Source organism: Aythya ferina (genome assembly GCF_964211825.1).
Source record: "Aythya ferina genome assembly, chromosome: 9".
In the NCBI taxonomy this organism is placed as follows: Eukaryota; Metazoa; Chordata; class Aves; order Anseriformes; family Anatidae; genus Aythya; species Aythya ferina.
This window is the reverse complement of record NC_140305.1, coordinates 15,395,388-15,421,170: the sequence shown is the minus strand read 5'-3', so window position 1 is coordinate 15,421,170 and position 25,783 is coordinate 15,395,388. Positions and strand designations below refer to the sequence as shown.

At 38.8% G+C, this 25,783-nt stretch overlaps 1 protein-coding gene across 24 annotated transcripts in view; it reads left to right on the top strand.

Annotated features, from left to right (window-relative positions):
• DLG1 (discs large MAGUK scaffold protein 1) overlaps positions 1-25,783 on the top strand; it is a 149,729-nt gene that overhangs the window by 62,676 nt on the left and 61,270 nt on the right. For 12 of the 24 annotated variants that reach the window (XM_084529489.1, XM_084529508.1, XM_084529506.1 and 9 more), the window contains one exon: positions 24,399-24,497. The exons of 7 other annotated variants lie outside the window; for them this stretch is intronic. In XM_084529489.1, the coding sequence (XP_084385615.1) occupies positions 24,399-24,497 (99 nt within the window). Of the gene's footprint in view, positions 1-1,164; positions 1,741-24,398; positions 24,498-25,783 lie in introns of those variants that run through there. 5 more of the 24 variants (XM_084529499.1, XM_084529498.1, XM_084529492.1 and 2 more) reach the window with 5 other exon arrangements.

Here is a 25,783-nt window from a genome sequence, read left to right as displayed (position 1 = left end):
GGGATTTAATAATTCCTGCTAAAATGAGCATCGTAGATTTGTAGAACCCTATTGTGGTAGGTTGTATGGGTGTTGTAAGCCCATATAGGGACTTTTCTGCCTTTGTTAATCATATTGGGGCTTTTCATTTTAAGAAAACGTCTTCCCTGGTGTATGGTTCTGACCACCAGAGCATTTTGTATAGAAAATAGGACAGGCAGTTTTGATAATTTTATATTGGATTTCCAGAGGCAGGCTGTACTGAAAGCCTCGCTACATAACTGATTTCCTAAAGCAGTCTCTTGCATTTGAGCTGGAGGACTTAATAAAAAAAAAAAAAAGTGTAAAATGTGAATAGTGAATAATTCAGTAAGATAACTTGAATTCCAGATAACCTTTAGTTGTTTACTGTGTGACTTCTCTTTTTTACTGTGAAGAGAACAAAGAAAATGTACTCGTATAGCACTAGTAGTCTTGTGATTTTTATTGGAAATCAAAGTAATTTTATGGAAAATTCAGTAGGGCACAATAAGCATCTTTCAGATTTTTTTTGCCGTTTCTTGTACTTCAGAGATAAAACCTCGGGTCACGATATATTTATTGTTTTCATATTAAGCCTAGAGTATTTGCAGAATTATGGAGACAGGTGTTAAGATCCTGACATGTTGGTGATAAAATAAGAGCAACAAATGGTTGAATTCTAGTGTTTAATGCTAATATCCCTAATCTTGCTGAGTCAAAAACCAAAACACTAGCCATCCACTAATACACAGGATAAAATGACTGTGTTGTGTTCAAAAGGATATGTTTCTTCCAGAGGTATTGTATGTCCTAAAGAGGGAGGATTTTTTAAAAATAAAAAGTCGGAACCAGCGATTCTTTCTTAGCTATTCATTCTGAACGAGGTCTGGTTTTTGTTCTGAGGAATGCTTTCAGAAGACTGAAATCAGTGAATAAGTGAAGTTGTGCTGCATTGCTGCATGTTCCCTGTTTAATTCAGTTCATGTTTATAATTTATGCAGGCAGTGAAAAGATGCTATTGGATCTTAATGGAGACAGTGATTGAAACTTGGTGATTTGTGATCCATGCTTTCTCCACCCAGTAGCTGTTACCATGCACCACCATCCTTTTAGCTGTGGATTTCTAACGTTGTACTGTACCTGCCATCCAATTTCTCTTAATCCCTGTTAGGTTCAGATATTATTATTTCTCTAGGAAGAGAAACCAAGCTTTCGATCAGACAAGCTTTCGATCTTGTGGTTTTCTGAAAAAGGAAAAATAAGAAAAACATTTACTTGTGCTTTTTCTTAAAATTACAATAATGAGCACACTCTCGAGCAATCACAGGTAGAGGAAGGATGTAGGAGGTAGAAAAGCTTGGAAGAAGAACAGCATCAGCTATGAAGAATTTTGTTTTCCTGGTTTGTAAGCGATGCTGCTGTAATTCTATCTGCATCTTTTTTTTCTGCTCATTCACCACTCAGCAGCTGGTAGGGAAGTAAGACTGCCTGGCAACCACCTGCAGAGCTGCAGAGATGAATTACATTTTCGGAAATAACACACTCCTCTATTCTCGCGCCAATCGAGGCAACACGGGCTCAAGCCATAGCTCTGTAGGCCCAAAGCACAAGCAGTGGGCAAAGAAAGGCTCGACAGATGAGTTACGAACTGAGCCTTCCCGTTGGCAGCAGATAGTTGCATTTTTCACTCGGAGACATGGTTTCATTGACTGCATTTCGGTTGCTGCCAGCTCCACCCAGGTAATATTCCACTTGTTGAAATTATTGTCTGCATGCTTTCTGGTTGCTTGCTAGTCAGCAATAGCGATCTATTTATAAATCTGTTTTATGAATGGTGTTTTCTGTCTGCTTTCATTTTCGTATTTCAGAGAGCTCTGTGTAATTCTTAGCATTAAAGCATGAAAATGGAGACACTTAAATGAGATGCGAGTTTTCTAAAAGTTATTTTGCAAGTGAAGAGCCTCCAACAAGTTGAAATAGGAGGCATTTTAATGACATAATGAAAAATGCCGTTTGCATTGTGTTGCCTGTCCCTGGAGGGGAATAATGCAGCTAAGGAATACCAGATCCATAGCCACAGTAAGATGACAGTTCATATAGCAACCACATATTTCCTGATTAAGGAATTGTATTTGAAAGAAAGGATTAAGCGATTTCAAGTCTTAATTAAAATATGTAGCATGACAAATTCTAGTGTGTGTCAGTTCCGTTTTTTTTTTGGCTTCTAACAATCTATAAATAAGATTAAGGAATGCCTTCCTTCCATTCAGAATATACATTTATTAGTGGGGTCTGTAAGAAAGACACTGCATTTCTCAATTTCACTGTAAATCGGCTGTAAGTACTGATTTTTATTGATTATTATTGAGGTAGGAGGAGACAAGTCAAATCTGAGGTATATAGATTGGGGGAGAGTTCTGAAGAGGGTTAATATTGAGAGAAGTTTAAACTCACTGGTATATTTGCAGATGATCATCTCCTATTATGAAACAGTAATTGATGATTAAAATGATAATGAAACAAAGAAATACAGAAAAATGCTGAGACCAGTATTCTTAAAAATAATAATAATAATAATAAATTAGGTTTATTTTGCTTATTACCAAGCTAAATTCAGCTTTAGCCAAGAATAATTCTTTCCTGATACAATTTAAGCTAGAATAATACAAAAACTTGTTTAAACATGTCCTTAGACATGTCAATATTAAGTATTTTATCAGTTGGTAATTGTTTCAAAGATAAACTAACATTTCCTTTTACGTTTGATGTTTGCTTATTATCTGTTTCATGCTTGTGAATTTAGAGTAAATGAGTGTGAGATATTAGAAGGGATTTCAGTTTCTTGCTGCAAATGTTCATGCAGAAGATGGATTCTGTAATTTATGTAATGGGTCATGATCCAACTCTGCATTAGGTAGACATAACAGCTTTTAGATACTGTTCGTTTTTTAATACCAAAATATACAGTATTATTTTTCTGCATAAATATTGGGGTTGCACTTAACTGTTAATGCTTGAACGAATAGTATTGGAATGTATGAAGCTTCTGCCAGTTTCTGTCTAGTAAGGACTAGAAATTTGCTGATAAATACTGAACAGCCCCTTCTTGGAGCGTGGGTTGGACCAGATAAAGGTCCTGAGATCCCCTCAGATCTAAGCTGAGGTTCTGTGAATATCCCAGTATTCTTTATATTTTTCTGCTGTGAGAAAGATAGCTTCCCCCTGTGAAAGCCTGCTTTTTTTTTTTTCTTAAGTCTGACAGTCTTTAAAATGATCTGCTTACATATGCTCATGGCCAAAAGAAAGGAAAAAAATAAATTTGGAAGTGTTTGTAGAAAAATGAATAAAGATATTCATAAGTAGTGCACTGAAAGGAGAAGAGCCTGTTAATGTTTTTTCCTCTGGAAAGATACTTTACTATCCTCCTACCTTTATAAACACATTGCAGCTGATCTAACCTCAGGAAAAAAGAAAAAGCATTTTTGACTGTCCTTTCGTGTGCTTGGCTTTCTGGGGTGCAGTGGCACGGCGTGGCGCTACTTGCTTAGGCCCCTCTATTCCCAGTGCGAAGGGAAGGACTGCTGGAGGTGGGCTTGCACGTTCCTTTCCTTCTCAAGGGCTTGCAGCAGGTCACTTTCTCCCCTGCTGGGTGGTGGTAAGAGGACCCTTGCTAAAGAAGACACTTGGGGTTTGGGGGTAAGCATCCCTCAGGTAAGGGTCTTAAACACTGCAGAAGTTGGTGTCTGATATGGTAACACTGCTGTCCGCTGTAGTTAGCGTTAGGTGTATGCCCAAAAGAAATCGTGTACACAAATGCATTTAGGCATGGAAGATGGGTCTGCAGTGAAAGGTTCCTATAAGAAGCTACAGCACCCTGAAGACTAGCAGTTTTCAGATGTTAAAGTTGCCTTTGCTACTAATATCAGCCCTTCTGGATGCTACCAGAAGGTTCAAGTAACATCACCCATCTCTCAGGGGAAAAATTCCACCCACCCAGCAGTGGAAATAAACGGTGCAAACAGGTTCAACCACAGATGGCAAAAGCAGCCTTTGAACCTCTCCTCTGCCTGTCTCCTGCCCTAGCTGAGGTCTGCAGAGTGCCTTGCATGGACCTTGAGGGGGTTGCATCGATCTGCGGCCTTTGTATTACTGAAGTATTGAGGAGTGTTCAGTGATCAGATGCTGCACTTTGGCCACGGTGTGGCTGTATGTCCCGAATGCCCATTCCACTTGCAGTGAACTGTCGCAGGGGTAGCAATGCCTTACTGCCCTGCTAACTGCACCCACCTTCTCTGCAAATTCAGAGAAGCTGAAATAATGTTCTCAGGCATTTGTGGCCCTTGTTTTTTTCATCTTCCTTCTACAATCCCTGTGATGAGGAGTTGGTTCTTCTGTTAGAAGAATTAAGGGATTTGGTTAGAAGCTGATCTTTCAGTTTTTGTTCACGAATATATTAATTTCTTTAATAAAAACCCAAGCTCTGAGAAGTGCCTATTCTTGATGACAAACACCGCTATCTTGCCTCAGAATGCATTTTAACTTTAAGTGGCACCTGGCCCGTGCTGTGCTACAAATTCAGAAACTGACTTGTCTGAAACTCAGAGAGCACTAAACTGGTTCTAACTGCAATGCATTCGTGCTATTCTGGGCAAGTAATGTAGTATAATATGCTTCTGACATTTGATACTGAAAAAGTGTTTAGCTTTCAGAATATGCCATGCTTATTGCTGCTTCTGTTTTTTAGGCCGTGTTTTAGGAAAGGAAGGAAAAACACAGAAAACCGTTTAACTCCATTCATCCATTCTAGTCATATGTTTATTGTATAAATTCAAAACCTTAACCTAAAATTTCAGAGCTTTATCAAACTGCTTCTGCCAGTTGCTTAAGCCAGAGCATTTCTTGCCTTTGAATATCTTTCTTGGAAGATCTTTTAACCAGTTTAGCCATTATTCTGAGAATATTGCTCAGTAAGTAAAAATGAAATACTATAAAAATAGTTGTAGCATGTATAAAATGCTATATGTAATCAGACAAATGCAGAGGTATTATAAGATGCATTTCAAAGGTGATTAAAAATGTCTATCCATAAATCCTTTTTATTGTACTTTTTACAGGTCAGGAACTGCAAAAGTTGATTACTTACAGCCATATTAACCATCCTTTCTATAACTGTTATATTTAAAAATGCATTTAAAAATATTTTTAAACATATTTCTATATAAACATCACAAAGCTAAGGGGGGAAAAGAAGAGAGGGCTTCACATGAAAGCTGGAACTTGCAGAAGATATTGCAACTAAAATTTCAGAAGGTTTGATAGCAGTGCAAGTATTAAATATCTTAGTCGAGCATATCAGGATGAGTCTCAGTGGATTATATTATTTGGGAATGATACTACATTTCAGTATGGATGTGTGGCTCTTTTAGTATCCGCTCAATTTTCAAAGTGAAACTGGGACTTGATTGTGGCAGCCATTGTATAACATTAAGCTCTCTACTAGCAGGACGTTTTATTCAATTTGCTGCTCAGATTTAAATTGGTGATGTAATAAAGAAGAAAGGAGTTATGGGAGTGACTAGGGATTTTTATACAACTACACAGAACAACTGTTGTCGTCATTAGATTTTTAATGCAGACTTTTCCCTAAGTTTAAAATTTAAGTATATACTGCCTATAAACAGTTGATGCTAATATTGTGATTAGCCCGTGAGAAAGCAGCTTTAAGTAGTTTGTTTTGGGTGATTTTAACTATGAGAAAGCAATTACTGAAGTGTAAACATGAGCTCTGCTGTACCATTTCCTTATTAATTTTTTTTAAGCTATGTGGTATCATATTTGTAGCAGTATGAATTTAGTTTTTGAAAATATTACTTTCACTGCTATAAGATGGCGTTATAGCAAAGATAAAAATGGTACAAATTCATGCTTTAAGGGAAATGTATTAACAACAAGTAGGCTCTAACCAATAGTTTGAGAACTGGGCCATTTTTGTTTATATATATATTATTTTTAAATGTTGAGCCTAGTACTTGAAGCCTCGAGTCTTTAAAAAGCAAGCAACAGCACTGCACAAACTCTGGGACCCCTGCAAGTTTTCTGGAATATAAAACCCCCATACAATCACGGTACATGACAGCACCAAAAAAAAAAAAAAAAAAAGGCAGGATAAGAGGATCACAGTTCTTGGGAACAACTGCATTCTTGCACCTTACTTCCTCAGCAAAAACGCTACAGTAGCCTAAATCCACATCAGTGTTGATGAAGTGGCTTCTACCCTCCGTAAAAAAAAAAAAAAAAAAAAAAAAAAAAAACCACCACCCTCAGCCAGTTTAGTCAAGTGGAGATGAGAACACCTCTGTACCAACTTCAGCGTTCACTCCAGCAGCAGCTTATAGTAGGTAATCTTTGTTAAACATGAAGGAGGTACAGAGGCTGTATGTGGCTCAGGTGAGTCAGAAAATGCCACTAGGCTTTTTGCATTGGAGCCCAAGCGCTTCCTGGAATGAACACAAGCTGCTAGCAAGAGGTGATCACTTGAAGGGGACAGTAAACCAGTCATGGTTTAGGAGATAACCGCAGCTTTATTAGTACATCACAGAGTAGACTCACTCTGCCCCCCCGCCCCTCCCCTCCTTCATGGAAGACTTCTTAGGAAGAATACTAGAATTCTGTGATTCTAATTATTTTGTCTGGTACAGACATGACTGTTGCTGGTGCTACTTTGGGCAAAACCAGACAAGGCAGATCCTCAGCAGGTGCATCCTGGATTCAGGGAAGACTTGCTAGGAGGTGGGGGTGGTGTTAACAAGAAATCAGGTCTCAGCACTAAATTCAGCCTCTGTATTAAAGCTTTCTGAGTTTCCTTGACAGATTGTAAAGTTACCCATCTGCTGGGAAATAGGAACACTCCTATCCATTTCATGAAGAATACTGCCTTAACATGAACATGGCATCTGCCAGGGTGGATATGTCCTTGTCAAAGCCTGTTGCCATTTGATATCGTTGCCTATGTCTGTGAGACCAGCATTGTGATTTTAGTGCCCTTTTAGACTTCTACCTGCTACAAGTTCATTACAGCATTTGGTTAGTGCACAAACAGCCCTGGCTGTCATCAGAAGGTTTTCTTTCCTTATAACTGGAGAAATCTGCAAGTGTTTCTGATACATCAAAATACACGATCTCCACCTGCCTGAAAATTCAAGACACGTTTGAGACAGCAATAAAGGAAATATTCTTCCTTAAGTTAGAAAAACAGCCATGGGCCCTGTCTGTTACAGAACCATTGGAATTACAGAATCTGCTAGGTTGGAAAATGCCTTCAACATCACTGAGCTCAACACTCCAATTCCAACCTCGGCCCTTTTAGGGTTCTGTGACTCAGGGTCAAAGTGTAAGCAATGACAAGACCAAGTACGAGGTAGACCTTAAAACATTATCAGTAGAATAAGAAACATCAGTAGAATAAAGAAGAAAATTGGTCTCAAGAGACGGTAAAGGAACATATTTGAAACAGGAATCAATAGTAAATGTGTGGTAATAAAACTGCTCCATGAACGTCAATGAGGAAGGAACAGAGAAATATGAAGTAATTCCCTGTCAGGGACTAGGAGCACACTTACCGCGTTTCAGTACTTTACACTGGGTAGACTCATTGCTGAGAAATGGAAAAAATTCTGACAGATACAGTGATTGTACCGTTAATACACAAAGATAACTGTGGAGTAAATGCTTTTCATGAAGGGAAAAAGATTAAGAGCCTACCTACTTCACTGAACCTTTTACAAAACAGCTGTTATTGAACAAGACAAATTCCAGACCTCCTCCGTTCTGGAGCAGAGGAGAAAGCACCGGTCCCACCCCATGTTCTAGGAAAGGGAAGCAAACTCTTCCAAAGAGACCGCAGAGCTAATGGGCACATAAAGACTTCAATTTACCTTGCTGTATCAACACCACAACTTCTCTATTCGACTTACTATAAATCCTAGAAAGGCTGAAATCACGAAGTTTAAACCCAACTCAAAATCTTGGTACTCTAGAAGTCTTAGTTCCAAAGAGCAAATTAGGTTACCGTATCAGCCCTTAAATGTGGATGCAGGCCGTTCTCAGCCTTTCTAGAGAGACAAAGTCATGTTTTCTAAAAATATCTGAGACATTTTGGTTGCATTAACTTCTTCAAACTATAAAAATCATCCTGCACATTCTTAATCATAATCGAGAGTGCTCTTGATACCACAGACCAAAATAGAAGAACAGGAAGAAGATGGTGTTCGCTGCAGACTTGGTGGTTCTCTCAGACAGTCATTTACTTAATAGTTGTATTAACCGAAATGTATACGGCAGCTTTGGCAGCCGTACAGAAACACTATGCCACAGGAGCTTGCTAGAGCTGTTTACTCAACTGACAGCTGGTGAAAGACTGATTGGCCTGTATTTGGCTTTCAAAACACTTCATCAATCAATGCAAGCCTCAACTGAGAGGATGACTAGCACAATATGAGATAAAATAGCAGAGTTATATGACAGACCTACAGTTCTTCCTCTTTCACAGGCTTCCTTGTTCTTGGCTTAATACTAAAAGACACTTAGATGATTTGCTGAAGGTAGTGGATCAACAGGGGCTTTGGTGCCTGCCTTTCCTGAATGTTTGGAGTCTTTGGCACTACATAGCCAGAAAGACCCTGTACTAGTAGGACTCAAAAAGCACGACATTCTGTGTTCCCTTCATCACATTTTCTTATCACATTTCTGACTCATTCAGTAAAAAGTAATTTTCTTGAGGTATAATGGAGCAGAAATATGAAGAAAGTCTGTAAAAATCAGCTCTGAGTGAGACAGAACAACTAGGAAGTCACAGGTGAAAGTGGCAACCCAAGCCCTTGGCAGCAAGCAGTGCTTCCATGTAGCCTGCCACCAGTCCATACCAGCGCTGCTGTGCTGCGAGGCATGAAACCAGCGAGCTCCCACATGTGCCAACTTCACAATCACACACGGAGGTTTGGGAAGGGAAAAGCACACCTTCTTTACTTCACCAGCGTGCTAGTTGAATTCTTAAGAGGAAAGGCATTGACTCCAGCGGGGAGCCAACACCAGCGCAATCTACGTGACATTACATGACTCGTGATCTCTACTCCTAAGATTACCGATTTTAATATGCTCCTAAAACTGCACTTCTCGTCACAAAAACTTCAGTCTTAAGTATTCATGTCTATTGCACACAAAATTGTTAGAAAGTTTTTACAAAAGGAACCCAAGGCCCCAGAGATGGTCACTTACAGCCTGAGCTATATATATATATAAATGTATAAATATATATATAAAATAATTAAAAGAAATTGAAGGACTGCAGTTTGATGTAAGGGAAGGCTTCCCTTCTGTGTCTATTTTTATATATTTTTAAATTGGTTTGCCACCAGCCAAAGGACTTCTGGCCTTGTTTTCCAGTTCGGTATTCTGCAGGGTGTCTCTGTGCTGCCTATTGCTGTTCCACGTGACTCCAGTTGTTATTGAATTGCATCTCGCTGCATGTAACCCACTTCTGTAATACATCAGGCTCTCTCTACAGCTTGTCTCTGTTGTCCATTTGCTCCTATTCCACCCTTTGTTTAACTGCGCATTAGGGCATAGTTGAGCTGACACGTTCTCTAGACAGATAACAGGTATTTGTGACTCATTTTGTCTTTTTTGTGAGCTGATCTTGGCATTTATGAATTTTCTGTCTTCTGCTCCATTAAAATGCTTCCGGTGCATAGTCCCTTGCAGCAGTCTCTTCTGTGAAATGATTTAAGAAGAGCAGACCACCTTATCTGTAATTTTAATAACATTAGAAAGAATCAGCACAAAAGAGTTTTAAATTTTATTTTGACTCTGGCAAAACAGGAATGCCCGTTGATTTTTTTTTTTCCCCTCCATGTTCTTGTAGTCTCTTTTAGAATGTTTCCCTTTTTGGTTAGCATCGGTTTTTAAGTACTTTGTGGAAGTTCACTTTGTTATTGGAGACTAGTATCTATGTAGTCGTGTCAGTCTCCTGGTCCAACTTCAGGTAGCTTGTGCAAGGTTCGGGTACAGTACGGCACTTTTTTGACTCTGGAATTTTCAGTTTCTTCCTTTGTGTGGCATTTACTTAAACCCACCAGACTGTAGGAATGTTTGGTGGGAGTCTTCTAGCCTCTCCACCCATCTTCTGTTTGTCCGTCCTGCCTCACAGGGTGCATATCTATTTACTAACATTTTTCACTGACTGATGCATGTTGAACGTAATTGAGCAACCTGTGTCATGGACCTCTCAGGTAATAGTGTTTGTTTTCTGTAACATAGTAGGGAGCAGGGTAAAAGTTGCTTTGTAGTAATTTAATTTAGAGAGCAAACAGTAGTTATTCTTAGTTAGCTGTATCAGAATGCACAGTGAGATATCCTGGGTGAGAAGGGACTTGGTTTTCCCTTGGAGAAGGAGGGAGAGGGAGCTCTGGATTCCGGCTGCAGCGTGCAGTCTCTAATCTGAAATCATGGTGTGAAAAGGGATCCGGATAAATTGGGAAAGAGTGTTCAGAAAAGGGGTTATAACTGTAGATTGTGTTCAGGAAGGCCTGCTTTGAAATGAGAAACTTAAGAACCTCTGCTTAGTTCATCCAAAGGAAAATCAGGAGATGACTTGATCACAGACTAAATATAAATACATGGGGATAGATTTCTGTAATTAGGAAGCTTGTTTGTTTAGTAGAAGAAGGCATCTGTATTACCAGTCTGGGAACTGAAGCTAGATACATTCAGATAGAAAATCTAATTTTAAAGAAGGATCTTAATATGATACGCGTTTTAAAAGCTTAGTGGGACATGATGTAACTGCCAAATCAGGGTAATAAAGGAGTATTTCCTGTGTAAAAAGAACAGTTATGATAAATAAGGTTTGTACTTGAAAATATAAAAATATATCACAATCTCTGATTCAACATCTAATGTAATGACTTCAAATTGCTGTCTGGAAGCTGTAAACTGCCAGGATGCAGTTAATACTTTAAAACTCTTATCATATCTCCGTACTACTGCTTTTAATTTTTTTCAACTCCTTCATTTTTGTTATTCTTTTTGAACACCACGAGGGAAATTCTGTACGCAGCTTTTTAAAAGTGAACACATTAAGACTCATTATAGAGCAGCACTTAACTAGTTTCATCCTAAATTAACTAGCATGCAAATTGACTGTGAAATATGACTGGTCATACTGCTGATGCCAATAACGCTATCCCAGGTAACTATTCTCAGGTAACCAGAGTAAATAAAGAGTAAAATATTTCTCCAGGCAATAAAACAGCTATAGGGCAGTCCCACGTTTGAGCTTGGAGTAGTTCCTATGACTCATTTGCTGTTTTAAAAATAAGAAGAACCAGGTGTCAATAGAAGAGAAATTAATTTGGCAAGAAGCACAGGTGGTCAATATGAGATGACATTTATTCAGGATTTCTTAAGGAGCTGGTGTTTAATATGGATGAAGGGCCTGTTGTGTTGTGTGCGACCTTTTTGTTTAAACTGTCGGGGTGTTCCTAGAGTAGTGATAGTAATAATAGTAATAAAAAAGGCAATATGATGCCCTTTCAAAAAGGTGCTGAGTTGTACTCTGAGGCTACAGCAGTGCAGCTCTGATTTCCTTATTGTACAAACTGGGGGAAATTATTATTGAGAAAAATTAACAGATAAACATATATTGAGGAGAAGTCAGCTTGTCTTTGTAAAGGGAAATGAGGACTTGCAGATCTTCCAGACTACTTTGAAAACAGGGAACATGGAGATAAAAGCCTGCACGGCATTATCTGGCCATCAGAGGGTCATTATAATTATAGTAATGTCTTTGAAAACGATAGTTCTTGGATCAAAGGCAGTTAAAATTGGTGGAGATAGGAGATAAAGGGAAAGGATGTTTTGTAGATTTTCAGTTGATTAAAACAGGTCCCTTCAATTGGAAATAGAGTCCCAGAAGGTCATGTCATGGATGATCCGAGGTATTGTGTGTGTCTGTGTGGCAGGGCTAGGGAAACTGAGGCAGAGGTGGGTGATAAATATTTTTTATTAGGTTAGCTAAACTAGCTGCAGGGGATAGCAGACAAGTGAATGACTTGGCACAAAAACAACCGATGACATTCATTGTACAGTAACAAATGAGGAATGGTGTTAGAGGGATCATCTGGCACATGGGCATGAACTGATAGACTGTAAATTAGCTGCTGCTGGCCCAGTGCATTGGAGATTTCACTGATGGTTCTGAAAATGCCACCTTAGCATTCTGCAGCTGTGAAAAAGGTAAAATAAAATGTCTTGGGTTTTTGAAGAAGAAACAGATCATAACACAGAACATGACGCTAGGTGTATTTATTTTGTGTGAAAATGAACCCTCAGTTGGAAATTCAGCAGTCAGAATCCTTCTCAGCACTATACAGAATTTTTGTAATGAATTTCAAATATTTGCATCCTAAAATCCTCTAACATTTTGTTGTATGTTAGACATTTCAATGATCTGAACTAAGTGAAAATCAGCAACTATTATTGTGTAAATTGGCATTCTGTCTAGATTATAATGTAAAAAATGGAATTCAAGTCATAATTAAGGCAAAGCTTACTTTGTTACATGTGTTTTAACGTATTCTGAGTAACCTAAGCTATTTCTTGCAATATTTATTGTTACCCACTTTTTTTTCAGGTTAATGTAGTCAATATTTGTCTTACCCAGACTAAATGATACAGCCATGTGCCACACAACACAGTTGGTAGAAGGTTTTGGTAAGTGTGGTACCAACACACATTGCTGGTTTTATGTGATCCCAGGTGTTCCCGGGCATGGCCAGCACTGGTACGGGCTGGCATGTCTTGTGCTTCAGGTCTGACTGCTGCAGAGCCCTGTGGTGGTCACTGCAGTGTGTCCTTCCCAGGTGAGGCTTGGTGCCCAGCCTCAGCGCTGAACCAGCTCCTTGAACTTTGTCCTGGACAAGCGAGGCCACTTGGAAACGGCAGGGAGCTATTTAAGTGACTTCTGCCCTCGGTTTGGATACGAGAGGATACACTTAGATAGCTCCATTTTAATTTAGGTTGTCTGACTCTGTCTGGTTCCAGTTAATGAGATGTACGAGCTGATTTTCTGTGGAATGTGAGAGAATCCGGAATGACTGGCTCAGGTTTCCTGCCCTGCTCCAGAGGTTAAGCAGCTTCTGCACAAGCTGGATATGAAGGCCCACAGTGGTGTTTATCCAGCATTATATCTAAATCGATCAAACCTGAGCTGGCTGCCTTCGTGTTCCTGTGGAGCAATTAACCTGAGATCCAGATAAAATGGCTGTGGGTAATTATGGACCAAAAGTCAGTTCATCTGTAGGCCTTGTCTTCAAAATTCATTCTTTTTAGTCAACATTGTATAATTATAATTATACATAAGCACATTTTCCATTGTGAGATTGGAAAAATGTGTTTTGTAAATTATATTGAGAAGTGCCAGAATCTTGTAGAAATGTTAGCAAACAGCATTGTGAAGGGAAAAAAAGCCTTTTTATTTACTTGCGGAGTTTGCACAAGTAACGCCAGGCATTACAGCTGTTGTAACTTTTATAGTATCTTAATTTGCTGAAGACCATTGAGTGACACTACAGAAAGGGTGCCTGTTCTGCTGAAACATTGCAGGGCTCTTATGAGTCATTCGAGAGGCTGGCTGTGTTGTGTAATGGTGCTTGTTGTCAGATATTATAACTGCATGTTGTCATGGAAGCAAGCGAGAGGCAGCCCCCAGTGTTTCCATGGTGGAAGAATGAATAAAATCAGATGTGGTACCTAGCTTGGAATTGCATGGTAAAGATCTCAGCTGTAGCTCTGAGCAATGAAAAGGCAGAGCATCAGGAGAGCAGCACAAAGCTGTTGGATCTGCAGTGAAAGTCATTGTCTGTGTTTGGGAAGGATTCAGCATGTATAAAATAAAACGCTAATGCCACTTGTGTATGAAGCTTTCTGTAAATGAAATAAGGAATGGCTTTAGTATAAAAACACTTAGTGTAAATCAAGTAATTAATTTTCTAAAATTTTCTGACACTAACTTCCTGAAGGAGCTCTTGGTTGTTATGGATGGCTTTTTAGTGATTTTTTTTTTCCCCCGTTTCTTAGTATGAAACAAATGACTTTCTGCTCCTGTTCAGTTTTAGGGAAAACATTTATTTTTATAAGACTTTTTTTTTGCTTAATAGATTTCTCACAAAATAACACAATTATTAATAAAGCAAAAAATACCTGTTTTAAAACAGAAAACAAAACTTGAATTTACCGACTTCCTTCGGATCACTTCATTACTGCATGTTTTAAGACTGTACCTTCAGGGGCTATGAGGAGCAAGCAAATCTGAAATGTTTCTTATATAAAGCATGATCTTTTAGAATAAGATAAAGCTTATATGAAGCGTTATTTTCATATATTACGAATGATAATTATCAGATTTATTTAATTTCAAAAAAAACAACCAAAGCATTTAGGGTAAGAGCAGTATGATAGTTATGATAGTTAACTGATGTATTCTTAGTATTTATCCAAGTCATTTCCTAGTATCAGAGCTAGATATAGGTCAGCCTTTTCTATTTGTATGAATTATAAAGAACAAAACAAGCATGATGTCTAAGAGGATTTAATTATTCCCTGAATAATTTAGGAAGAATTGGAAATTATGTGCTCTGAGAGCTTATAAGAAGTGTCATATCCATTAAAGTAGATAAACAGTATCCAACATTTATTTATTTATTTATTTTGATCTGAAAGTGTTCTCAGGAATGAACACAATCACATCTATGTTTCCTCCTACAGAATGCCCTTTTTATTGGGAATTCCAGAACCTGAAAATATTAATGTCTTAGAGCTGATATTATTTTTCCTTAATGAAGTCTTAGAGCGAATTTTTTCTTTGCCTGGTTTCTTTCTGATGCTGAAGCATTGGCTGAGTTTCTTTGTGGGCTCTTCAGCATAATAATGAAAACTACCCTTCTTAAGGCTGATGTTATTTAAATGGTGCTTTCTAGGCTTTGCTTTAAATTGTAAATGAAATGCATTAAATTAATTCTCAATAGCACTTATGAACCTAAATAAGGAGCCTGTAATTCTGTTTTGAACCTAAGCGTCAGGTGAATGGACTAAGCTGGGTGAATGTAGATGATGAACCTGCTGCATAGGGTTCGGTGCTAGCCACTGGTGTGGTATCTGAAAAACCAAAATCAGAACTTGCTTTTACTAAAACCTCTATTAAATTTGCATACATTTTTTTATATTACAAGTTTAGAATATGACTGATTACAGCAGTCCTTTAGAGAGTTTACAGGACAAATTGGTTTGAGCTGTGTAAATCTGTCTGAATACCAGACTTAGAGTGGACGCTGGCATCCTCCCTTGGGCAAAATGTAGTCCATGAGGGAATTAAGTCTTAAAGGGTCTGCTCATAGATCCTGACAGGGACAGGAGAGGGGAGTTGTTGACTGCTGAAACTTTGAGACTAGCTTGCATGCAGTTCTTAGCACTGGAAAGTTTTACCCATCAAAGAACACCATGTGAGAGCTGGTGGTAGCTCTGTATAGTCTTGTCAGTCTCATAGACTAAGCTCTACTTTTGCTACATAGCTCTAGAACTTCATCCTACGAGCTGCTGGAGGGTCTGCTCCTATACTATTGCTTATGGGTGTAGTCCTGGAGAAACAGATCCAGGAAAAATATATCTGTACGTTTATTGTTAACCAAGTAGCATCAGTGGCAACGTGGCACTGAAGCCATGGCTGGGCCGCAGGATGGCATTGATGTCAGTGGGAACACGGCACAGGTGGGGCATCAGTGTTAATGCCAGCTGTGTCCTCAGCCTTGGGTGTGCTGGGCAGCTTACAGCTAACATGGATTGTAAATGAGGGTGGATGGCATCTGTGCTTTATTCTTACCACCACGTTGAGACCCTACCAAACAGCCTACATATCCCAGAAGGTACGCTTAGATCAGTATTGACCTGGGTGATTTTGACAAAGATAGATGTGAAGGTCTGAAAACAGGCAGCTTCACCAGCAAAATGTTCCGTGACCTTCCAGGACGTGGTTCACAGAAGGGATATAAAACGGTGATACTAGACCTTAAACCGTGTATCTGGAAATAAAATATGGCACTTATTTTCAGTCCAGTCACTGCATATTGAATGAACATTTTCTTCCACCACTTTTTAAGTTATGTTCACTTCAGTAGATACTCTATTTCCTACTTTCGTGACTGATAAAAACCCAAGCCTACGCTCCTAACACTTCAGCTTGTTTTAACACAGGTTGTTGTTTGTGTGGTATCTGCTGAAAGGCAGTGGGAGGGGTGACGTACACAATTATTTTTGGAACATTCTCTTAGATATTACAATTGCTTTTTGAAGTAACAGAACTTGGCTCTTGAAGCTTACCTGGTCTTGTAAACGACCTCTGCAGTAGAGGTTGTTAGTCGATTGGTACTACTCTGCTCCTCTTCCAGAGGTACTGTTGTTATCCAGCTATTGTGTGGGTGTTCAAGAATGTGGGAAGATGGTGATTCTTGAAGAAGAACTACTTGTGATATAGCATAGGCACTTCAACAGATTGCCACAAAAAAGGATGCATTGTACATTAAAGGAGAAAAAGGTATAAAGTGCTTGGTCAAAGCGATCAATGCAAATTGTTTATATACTAATTTAAAATAATGAAATATGATTAATGTCTCAGTTAGCAATGTGTTGTTCACAGTTTGTAGGCATTACTAAAGCACAACCTGATCCTGAGCCCCCTCTAGTTACATGAAACCACTTAGCACTTCATATTTAGAGTGAAACAGTTCACACTAGCAATTAATATGATCTGCAGAGACTACTTGCAGGCTTTCTGCACTCAGAAGAGGATCTTGTCAAACCTGCGCTGCTCGAGTTACATAACTGGTTTTCTTTCTTTGAATTATCCATATGGCCCTCTGCTCCACCAGAATTTTTTTTCTACTGGTACAACTGCAAGGCAGGCTTTGCAGTGCAGCACATATGTGAATGTAATTTGGCAGAATGATCTCGGTGACTCTCAAATGTCTGACTCTTCTTGCCTTCACTACTTTTTCTTTCTCCTTGATTTTTTTTTTTTGCTATCTGTTTTCTTTGTGTTTCCATCAAGATTGTTCTATATAAGCCTCATTCCCTGTTTATGATAAAACCCTTTCTTCTTCCTCGCGTGGTTTTTGACCAAGATGCTATATTCACTTCTCCTGCCCATATAACACTAAATTTCAGTGCTCCCTACTGTTTTTTTTTCCACTGGAGATTGCCCTGGCTCACCATTCAGCCCTGGATGAATTAGATATTCTTCCTGTACCTCCTGTTCCTTGGCTGTGTTTCAGTGTTTGGAGTACAACTGCTTTCAAGTTTTTTGTTTTAATTGTTGATATTTTATTGCTATCATCTTAGGGACCAAAGGCATGCGGACTTCCAGAAACAGTGTTGTACCAGTTATCTGCTGCATCATCTCTGTTTTTTTGCCGCTGAAGTCAGCATGTCTGTGAGCACATCAGATGTGAATTACTTTCTTCTTTTCCCTTGTGTTTTCCCTCTTGTTGTCTGGAGGAGAGCATATGAAGTCAGACAACAGGGCTTCCAAGAATCTGGTATCCAGCATGTCTTCCCACTGCCATTGCTTTCTCACTAAGTGCATTTCAAAGCTGATTTTTGTTTCCGTCAAGAAGGTGGTTTGTGTGTGGGTTTTCTGCAAAGTTGATAACTCAGAGTTGCTTGGAGAAATTGTGGAAATTTCTCCAAGGAGAAGAAAGTTAAATGTGATGTGCTGGGTATGAGCTGGTAACCTATATGCACTCTCACAACACGCTGATCTTCCTCTCTGCCATTTCTCTTCAATAACAAAATCTAGAGACTCTTGGTTTGTCTGGAACAGAAGCACCTGGGTGCACCTGCCCGTTTGTATCAGTGGGACACACTCATCTCTCCCTGAGGCTGCAAAGGCAGAAGACATACCGGCCATGTGCAAGCCCAAGTCTGTGAATGTTGTATGACCAACACGTTTTCAGCTTCCTGTCACTGGCCAGAAACCTTTCTGTCTCTGCATGCTTGAATATTGCATTAATGATATGTTATGCAGCTCTTGATTACATCCATTCTGGGTAGAAGATGAGACATGGCAGCTCTTCATGATTAGAGGAGCATCTGTCAGTTCCTATTTCTCTCTTAATATCCACACTATAAATAACTGCAAAGGTTTGTACTTAGATCTGTATTTCTAGTTTTTTTATTCTGTGTGCAAATATTATGCTGACTCACATTGTTTTAGTCTGATTTACTATAGGGAAATGCACAATGGAAGGGAAAATAACAATGTTTAGTGCTCTGAACTGATAACATCTCTTCATCATATTAAAGGACTTAATCATGCTCTGTTTCCAATGGATTGGTGTCCTTCATCCTTATCACGGCCAGTGCCAGATACTCAGATTCACGACATGTTCCTAGACCAGACCCATAGGCAGGAGACAGATGGTGTGTGCTGTGCAGGTCCAGAGCTGTGCAAATGTAGGGTTTGTCTGCTGGCAAGAAGGCTGCATGACCGCTGACTTCAGCCCGTGTCTTCCTTCAGCGAGGCCGGTCACATAGCTGTCCCTGCTAGATGGCAGTTTTCGTGTAGACTCTGGGAACTTAATGTTTGACCCTTATCTCTTTTTAGAAAGATTAATTTAAAATTGGCTGGTAAAATTCAATATTCAACAGTATGATTGCATCAAGCTAGCTCCTCTTTGCATTTTTTTCTTTCTTTTTTTTTTTTTTTTTTCCTTCGGGGCTTAGAGTTTTAGAGTTGTTTTGAAGGGTTTTGTTTTGAAAAGTATAAAAATGTAATATAGAGATCATGCATCTGTGGCCTTAAAAAAAATAATGAATAAACAATAAAGTAATAAGGAGTTTTGGTTCTTTTAAATAATTGTCTTATGCTTTTTTATTTTTATTTTTTAATTTAAACAACATACAAAATTGTGGTCTTGCAGTGCTGATGTATTTTGTGGAAATGCAACTCCTGAAATTATCAGAACAAAGTAATTCAACCCCCATAAAGTGTTCCAGAAAGTAGAGGAATAGGCAGCTTAAAATATTTTCTAGTTGCAAATCTCAGAGAGATTTTGAGGTTGTAAAAATACAGCAAAATTTAGGGGTGGTTAGGACCTTATGTGTGAGAGAAAATAGCTATAACCTTTCATAGCTTCATCTTAATAAAGCCAGATGAGTTTTGCCATCTATTCAATAACTTGTGCATTGCATTGATTATCTGTGCCTAGCAAATTGACAGTTGTGGGGTGGTTCAATGGTGCTCTTTAAATAGTGTGAGAGTACACAATGTGTGGCACTAGCCAAAGCAGTATCTAGCGGTTTTTTCCTATGATCATAATCCAGAAAACAGTATTTTGAACGTTTGCAGGAAGCAATATTTTGGTTTATTTTCTCCCAAAAAGGACTGTGTGTGTTGCTAGCTTCATGACTGCTTACTGTCACGACTACAAGTACCATGGTGCTGCAGATGACTGTGGGATGGGAACGCTCAAGCGAACCAATTTAACCAGGAGCTCCAGAATGGAAATGCGTCCAAACCTTCACATGCAGCCAAAGCAGTCTTTCCAGTATCAGCATCAGGCAATGAACATTCATAAATCTTTTAGTTCATCCACACTGCCAGCCTCTTCCAAACACAGAGGAAAATTTACTAACCTGCGTGATAGTGTAAAAAAGAGTCCTACAAAAAGCACAGCAAAAGTTAAAGCTGCCAGTGGTTGGGTGTCTGATGGCGCGTGCTCTAATTGTTCCTTAGAAAAGGTACGTACTGCGCTAGGCATTTACAGATGTGTGTTTTTATAAGATTTGATGCTCTTGTAGAATGAGATAAGGTGGATATGATGCAAACAGTAGATAATATGCCATACATCTTCCTGTAGTTTTAACCCTGCTGTTTCCAGAGACTTGGTTTGCGTTTTATAGTTAGCAATCACAGTAGTAATAATTGGAGTATAACAGAAATACTTCTGTTCAGTATTTTCCCATTAAGATGGTTGCACTGTATGCAGTGTGCTTTTTAAATAGTAACTTGAAAGTGAGGAAGGTCTGGTTTGCTTTATTCTCCAAAATGTATCTTCTACTACATGAAAATAGCAGCCTGGTGGAATTTACTGATTTAGGTACCTGCTTTGAGATGTGTATGGTGCTTTGATTCATTTCAGGTTAGCTGGTATTCCATGATAGAAAGGGTTACTGTGTATGTTGGTTAAAGATGAGAAAATGGGTGTGTTCTTCTTTTTCACAAGGTCTGGACTTCAGTATTAGGTTTGGAGGTACTTACTGCCATAATTTTGATTAATTGCTGAAAGGCATTACGAAATTAGCCAGCGTACCACTTGTTAACTGATAATTGTTTGTTTATGTGATTAGAAGGTCCATCGCATTAGACTTTGATCCAACAAAATTATTCGTGTGATTGTTGTAACAAAATGACTTTTTGGTGTAGGTTTTAGTGCATTTATTTCATCTGACAGATTCAGTTAGTGTGGTGTTGTTCAAGTTATGCATTCCTATGTATAATAGTCTATCATAAGTGTGTGCTACAGTTCATATTTATACAAACAATGTTTTAGTTGGCCCATTACTTTCTTGGTAGTATAGATAAGTTTGCCATCTTAATAAACCATCTTATTAACCTAGAATTATTAAATGTACTGAGACAACTTATTTTGAGGAAAAGCTTTTGTTTTTCAGAATACTTTAATGTATTAATCTAACAAATTCCTAAACATTATAAATGTCTTTTTCTTGAAAATTCCTGGGAAGCAGGAGCATTGGAAGTGATACCGTGGGCTGTTGGAGCTTATTCAGCTGCTCCCACATATACTTGTATCACATAAACATTTTCAGACTGATTTTGCGGCATACTAAAATAAAATTAGCTTTCTTCTCTTAAGTCTTTCCAGGTTGTCTTGCATTGGTGGTTAGAATTCATTTGATTTCTTGCACTGGCCTTTAGCCCCTAAGTAATCAGTGATGTTTTTTTGGGTGTGGTGTTGGGGAGAAGGGCTGGTTCTTCCATTGGCACCTAACTTCCCCCAGCACACCTTAGCAGATCGGTCATGCCTGGGATCCAAAGGGATGTAGAAAAATATATAAAGGTGTACATAGGGTTGTTGAAAAAGCAGATACTGAAGGTTGCTTGGATTCCCTTCCTTCTTGGGTTATACAGTCTCCTCTCCCTTTCCTTGCACGACTCTTTTCCCATCTGCACCCTTTTTACAGCTTCAGAGCTCACATTCACAAGTTACGTTCTGCTGCTTCATTGCAGGTGAGCTAAGGGGTGTTGTGCTGGGGAAGGGAAGGAAAGGAGGTGGAAACTGTCTGCGCTCCAACTCTGCAAGAGGCTGTATGTGAAGCACTAGCCTGCAGTGGAAAGAAGGAAATGTAGGTAAAGGGTAAAGGTGCATCTGAGTGACACGTGCAGCACGCAGAGATGAGGTGGTGGGACACGCGTGGCCCCAGATCTCGGTACCACGTATGTTCTGACTAGCTTTCTGGTGCCAGCATGTAAGCCACCATCAGTCTTACAGTCTACTTTGCTAACTGAAACATGCCAGATGCTGCTTTTTCCATCTCCAAACTTGAACTGTCTGTTCCACTAATTGTATTTGTAGCACTCTGTTGCTGCTCTAGTTTGAGCTTTCATCATAATGGTGGCGTAGCGAGCATTTCAGATACAGACACGCTATTTATCGTCTAGTAAAAGGTTGTAAATACTTTCTTATCTCTACTGCTAGCACTTTATCTTTATGCTTTTAGGAAAGTGTTTCCTTTTTGGTGGTCTTGATTGGTCTTTTATTATTAGCGGCTGAGTTTTCTGAAGGTGAAGAGTATCCTCCATTGCATTACAATTCCAGAAGTTAAATTTCAGGTAGTACTGCAGTCTGTATCAAAAGCCAGGGTAGAGGAATTGTGTGCAAGGAGAAAGAAGGGTTCTAAGTTAAACCAGCCTATTTTAGGTATAAAACCTCACTAAAGAAATCCTTTGTGAGTCTTGTAATTGAATAATTAACAGCTTTATTCAAACTCTTTAGATAATTTTCCACTTGTGTGAATTGTAAGTCAAGCAGTAAAATTCAAGTAAGTCAGCCCAAGTGTGTTTCAAGACTGGGTTTCCTTTCCTCTCTTCTTCCCTGCCTTCGCTGGGGTAACCACAGTACCTACATCAGTTTGCTGTACTCCACAGAACTGTTTATGTTTAAATGAAGGCCATCTTGTCTTCATTTGCATTGGTGTTTCCTTTGAAAAAGGTTGCCACGTCACCTCCTTTTGCAGTGGAGGAGACTCCACAGGAACACTGTCAGGAAGCTTGGCTGAGCAGGGAATGGAGGGCTGCGAAGAGCAGGTGGATACCAAGCCAACTCCACCAAGGAAAAGCACAATGGCCATGCTCACAGCTTACGAGACTGGAACCCTAAAGCATTAAAGGACTTTGAATGATACCAGTTTAAAAAAAAATAATAGTAAGGTTTAGAATTGGAACTGACAGGGAGAGTTCTTGAAGTGACTGGGAATGAGAAGCCCAGAGATACAAGGGAGTTAGGAACTGAGAGGAGTGAGGCAGGAAAACAAGGCTGCCATTTGGTGCAAGGAGAGGTGCGCAGATGCTTGACCTACAAAGAAAACTATTACTGGGTCAGCTGTTTTGCTAAGCCAAAGCATACGAGATTGTGTGGTTGGTATCTGAGAATAACTTCAGTTGTTTTTCACCTTCTCTTGTTCCAGGAGCTGCAATTGTAAAGCACAATTTTTCTAACCTGCTAGCGGTTAGCTTTGCAGCGCTAGTGTTGTGCTGTACTTTGATAGGTAGTGTGTGTACATCTGACCATTTGGTTAATGGGATTTTTGCTCTGTGCACATATGGGAAGCTTCTTGTTTTGGAACAAGACAAATCTGAAGGGGAAGCTTAATTTTTGCATGTGTGGGGCTAAGTAATTGCTGAAGCATTTTAATTTGATCTGTCCTCTAAAGGCTGCATCATTGATCTCCTGCTGACTGGAGGTTTGCTGCACTGAGCATGCCCCACAGCTTTTGGGAAATGCATATTATTGTTTCTCTAGAGCAATTTACATTCCCGTATCTCCCTCTCCCCCCCCCCCCCCCCCCCTTTTTTTTCCCTAAACACATGAGAGATTGAGGTGGTGTCCATGTAAGAGTATTTAAATGACATTCATAATAATGTTCTAAGACATCAAACATCTTGCTCCAATGTCTTTCCACATTTTTCACCAGCTGTTAATTTTAGATAGAGCTGAAAAAAAAACAGAAATACCGTATCTGCATTCAAGAAGGGTTGCTACTCTTGAGTGGTGTTAGGTTTCTTTAATCTTTGCTTTCATTTAGTTTATGCTATTGATGTAGACTGCTTTGTGTTTTAATAGATTTCAAACTTTTGAAATATCTAATACTTTTATGTTCTGATTTTTTTTTAACTTGTTTTCAGGATTTAGTAATTTCATTTTGTGGTTATTCTTCATCATATTTTCTCAAGTGTGTCTTAGAACAGCCAAGTTGCAAGAACTTTGATTTGTTGTTCAGCTGGTAATCCTGATGGTTGCCAGTAGTCTGTTGCTGACAGCTTGTTGACAACCAGTATGTTAACATCTCAGAGTGATTTGAATCAATATTTTGCCCAGAATGCTATTTATAATCTTGTTCCCTTGCAGTTTGTGTCAGTAGCTTTCCTGTTCATTGTTTTAATTACAATTCCTAAAACCCAAATCCTACTGGGGTGTATATTTGTATGGTAAACCTATATAAAGATCTTTAGATGAAATGGTGGAGTGAATCAGTGTTAGGATCTTCCAACCATTTGACTAAAAGATTTTCTTTAATTTGAACTTGGTATAGAAAATGCAATGTAGTTTTGATTTTTTCCCCCATGTATCGACAAGGAACTTTTATTTGTTCAGTGCTACCAACTTCAGTCATTGTTTCCCTTTACTCATTGTACAATGATGAGGGGCACATGTTGTGAAACCAGCCCACAAAAAGCTGGAGTGTGCCCACTGACGTGAAAAGGCAAGGTTTCTGTTTTACCTCTCAAAGTCTTAACTGTCCTGCACCGCAAGGTGAGTAGCTTGGTGTGAAGAAGCAGTGTGGCTGTGTCCTACTTCTTTGGGTTATGTGCCGTTAGCACACTGCTGGGAATGCAGTGCAGCATGGCTCGTCTGTTTTCAGGTGTGGTTCAAGTCTCCAAATCCATCTGCTCTTTCAGAATATTAAAAAAAATCTATTCAATTTGAATCTTGTTTGTTTTAGAATGTTTTTGTAGTTTTCATTATTTTTGACATTTTATTGGTGATTTTTAGCCCACAGAAGCTGTTCCTTCCTCTTCTCCCATTGTCCCTGTGATCCCTGTCCCACCAGTCCCTGCCGAGACCACTGTCATCCCATCCACCATACCACAGGTTTTTATTCTTTTCTGTTGTTTTTGTTGTTAAATTTGTTCAACTCTTTATATCATTTGTTTCATTCCTTTTGTTTAAATTAAATGTTTTGGTACTGCCATGCAAGTTTGAAATGAACCGTGAAATAGTTAAATTAGTAATACACTGCTGTTCCATCCTGTGCTTTGTTTTCTAGCAGCTTTTAGCCCATTTAAAAGTGCATATGTTTCACATAAATGTATATTAATAATTTTGTGAAACAACTAAAGAAAGCACCATAAAGGAGTGAAAAGAAAGGGATATTTTGTGTTGGCATGTAATGCTTTGACTGCTTGAATTATTTATTCTGGATAATTATCTCATACTCAGTGTCAGTCTTTCATCCATGACTTGTGTTCTGTTTCTGTTGTTGGTGTACTTGGGGCACGCTAGAATACAAGGGGTATTTTGTTACTTTCTATTCTTAAAAATTTGACTCATAGAATGAGGTTAACTTCTACGTTTTGACCTTTAGGTCACGTAATGTCAACAACAACAAGAACAACAAAAAACAAACAAACCATGACAAAAGCTGCAGTAAGATGAGAAAGAGCAGTAAACATGAGTTAACATCACTATCTTGTATAACTTTGAATGTGGGACTGCAGCACAGCCAGCTATGGAGTAATTTAGCATAGACAGTGGCAACATTTTTGCAAATTGAAAAGCTTTCTGCTTTTATTTGATTATGACTTTTATTGTGAGTTTTAGTGCAAAAATACTGAATGATGGAGACACCTTCTAAAAAGATGTGCCACCACTTCTAATTGGTGACAGATCCGTGTTAACTTGAAAAGGGAATTAAGCTGTCAAGAGTAATACAATACTGGGATATTTCTGTAGTCTACACATCAGTATTCTTTTCTTAAGGTCTGCTTTCACACTGTGCGGCTAAACCTGCAACAGGCAGTAATTTTTTCTCTGTTACAGTGCTAAATTGTACATAGTCCAGCGGCTTATAAAAAGTTCTTATTCTTTTTTAAAGTCCAGTTTCTAGTGGAAATGTGTTTACATGAATCTGTCACCCACACTTGTAACAGGCAGACCAGAAATGTGGTTAGTTTGAAAGCAATTTCCTTCTTTTGGAGTGACTGTGTCCACATCAGGATATGAGGAAGACAGGCAAGGGCACACCGCTGGACCTCTGCTTACTGTTGAGTTTCCAGTAATATTTACTTTCAGGAAACTGCTAAATTTCACTTAAAATCATCGTAATAATTAGAACATGTATTTTTTTATTTTATTTGAGAAAATATTGTAAAATATTT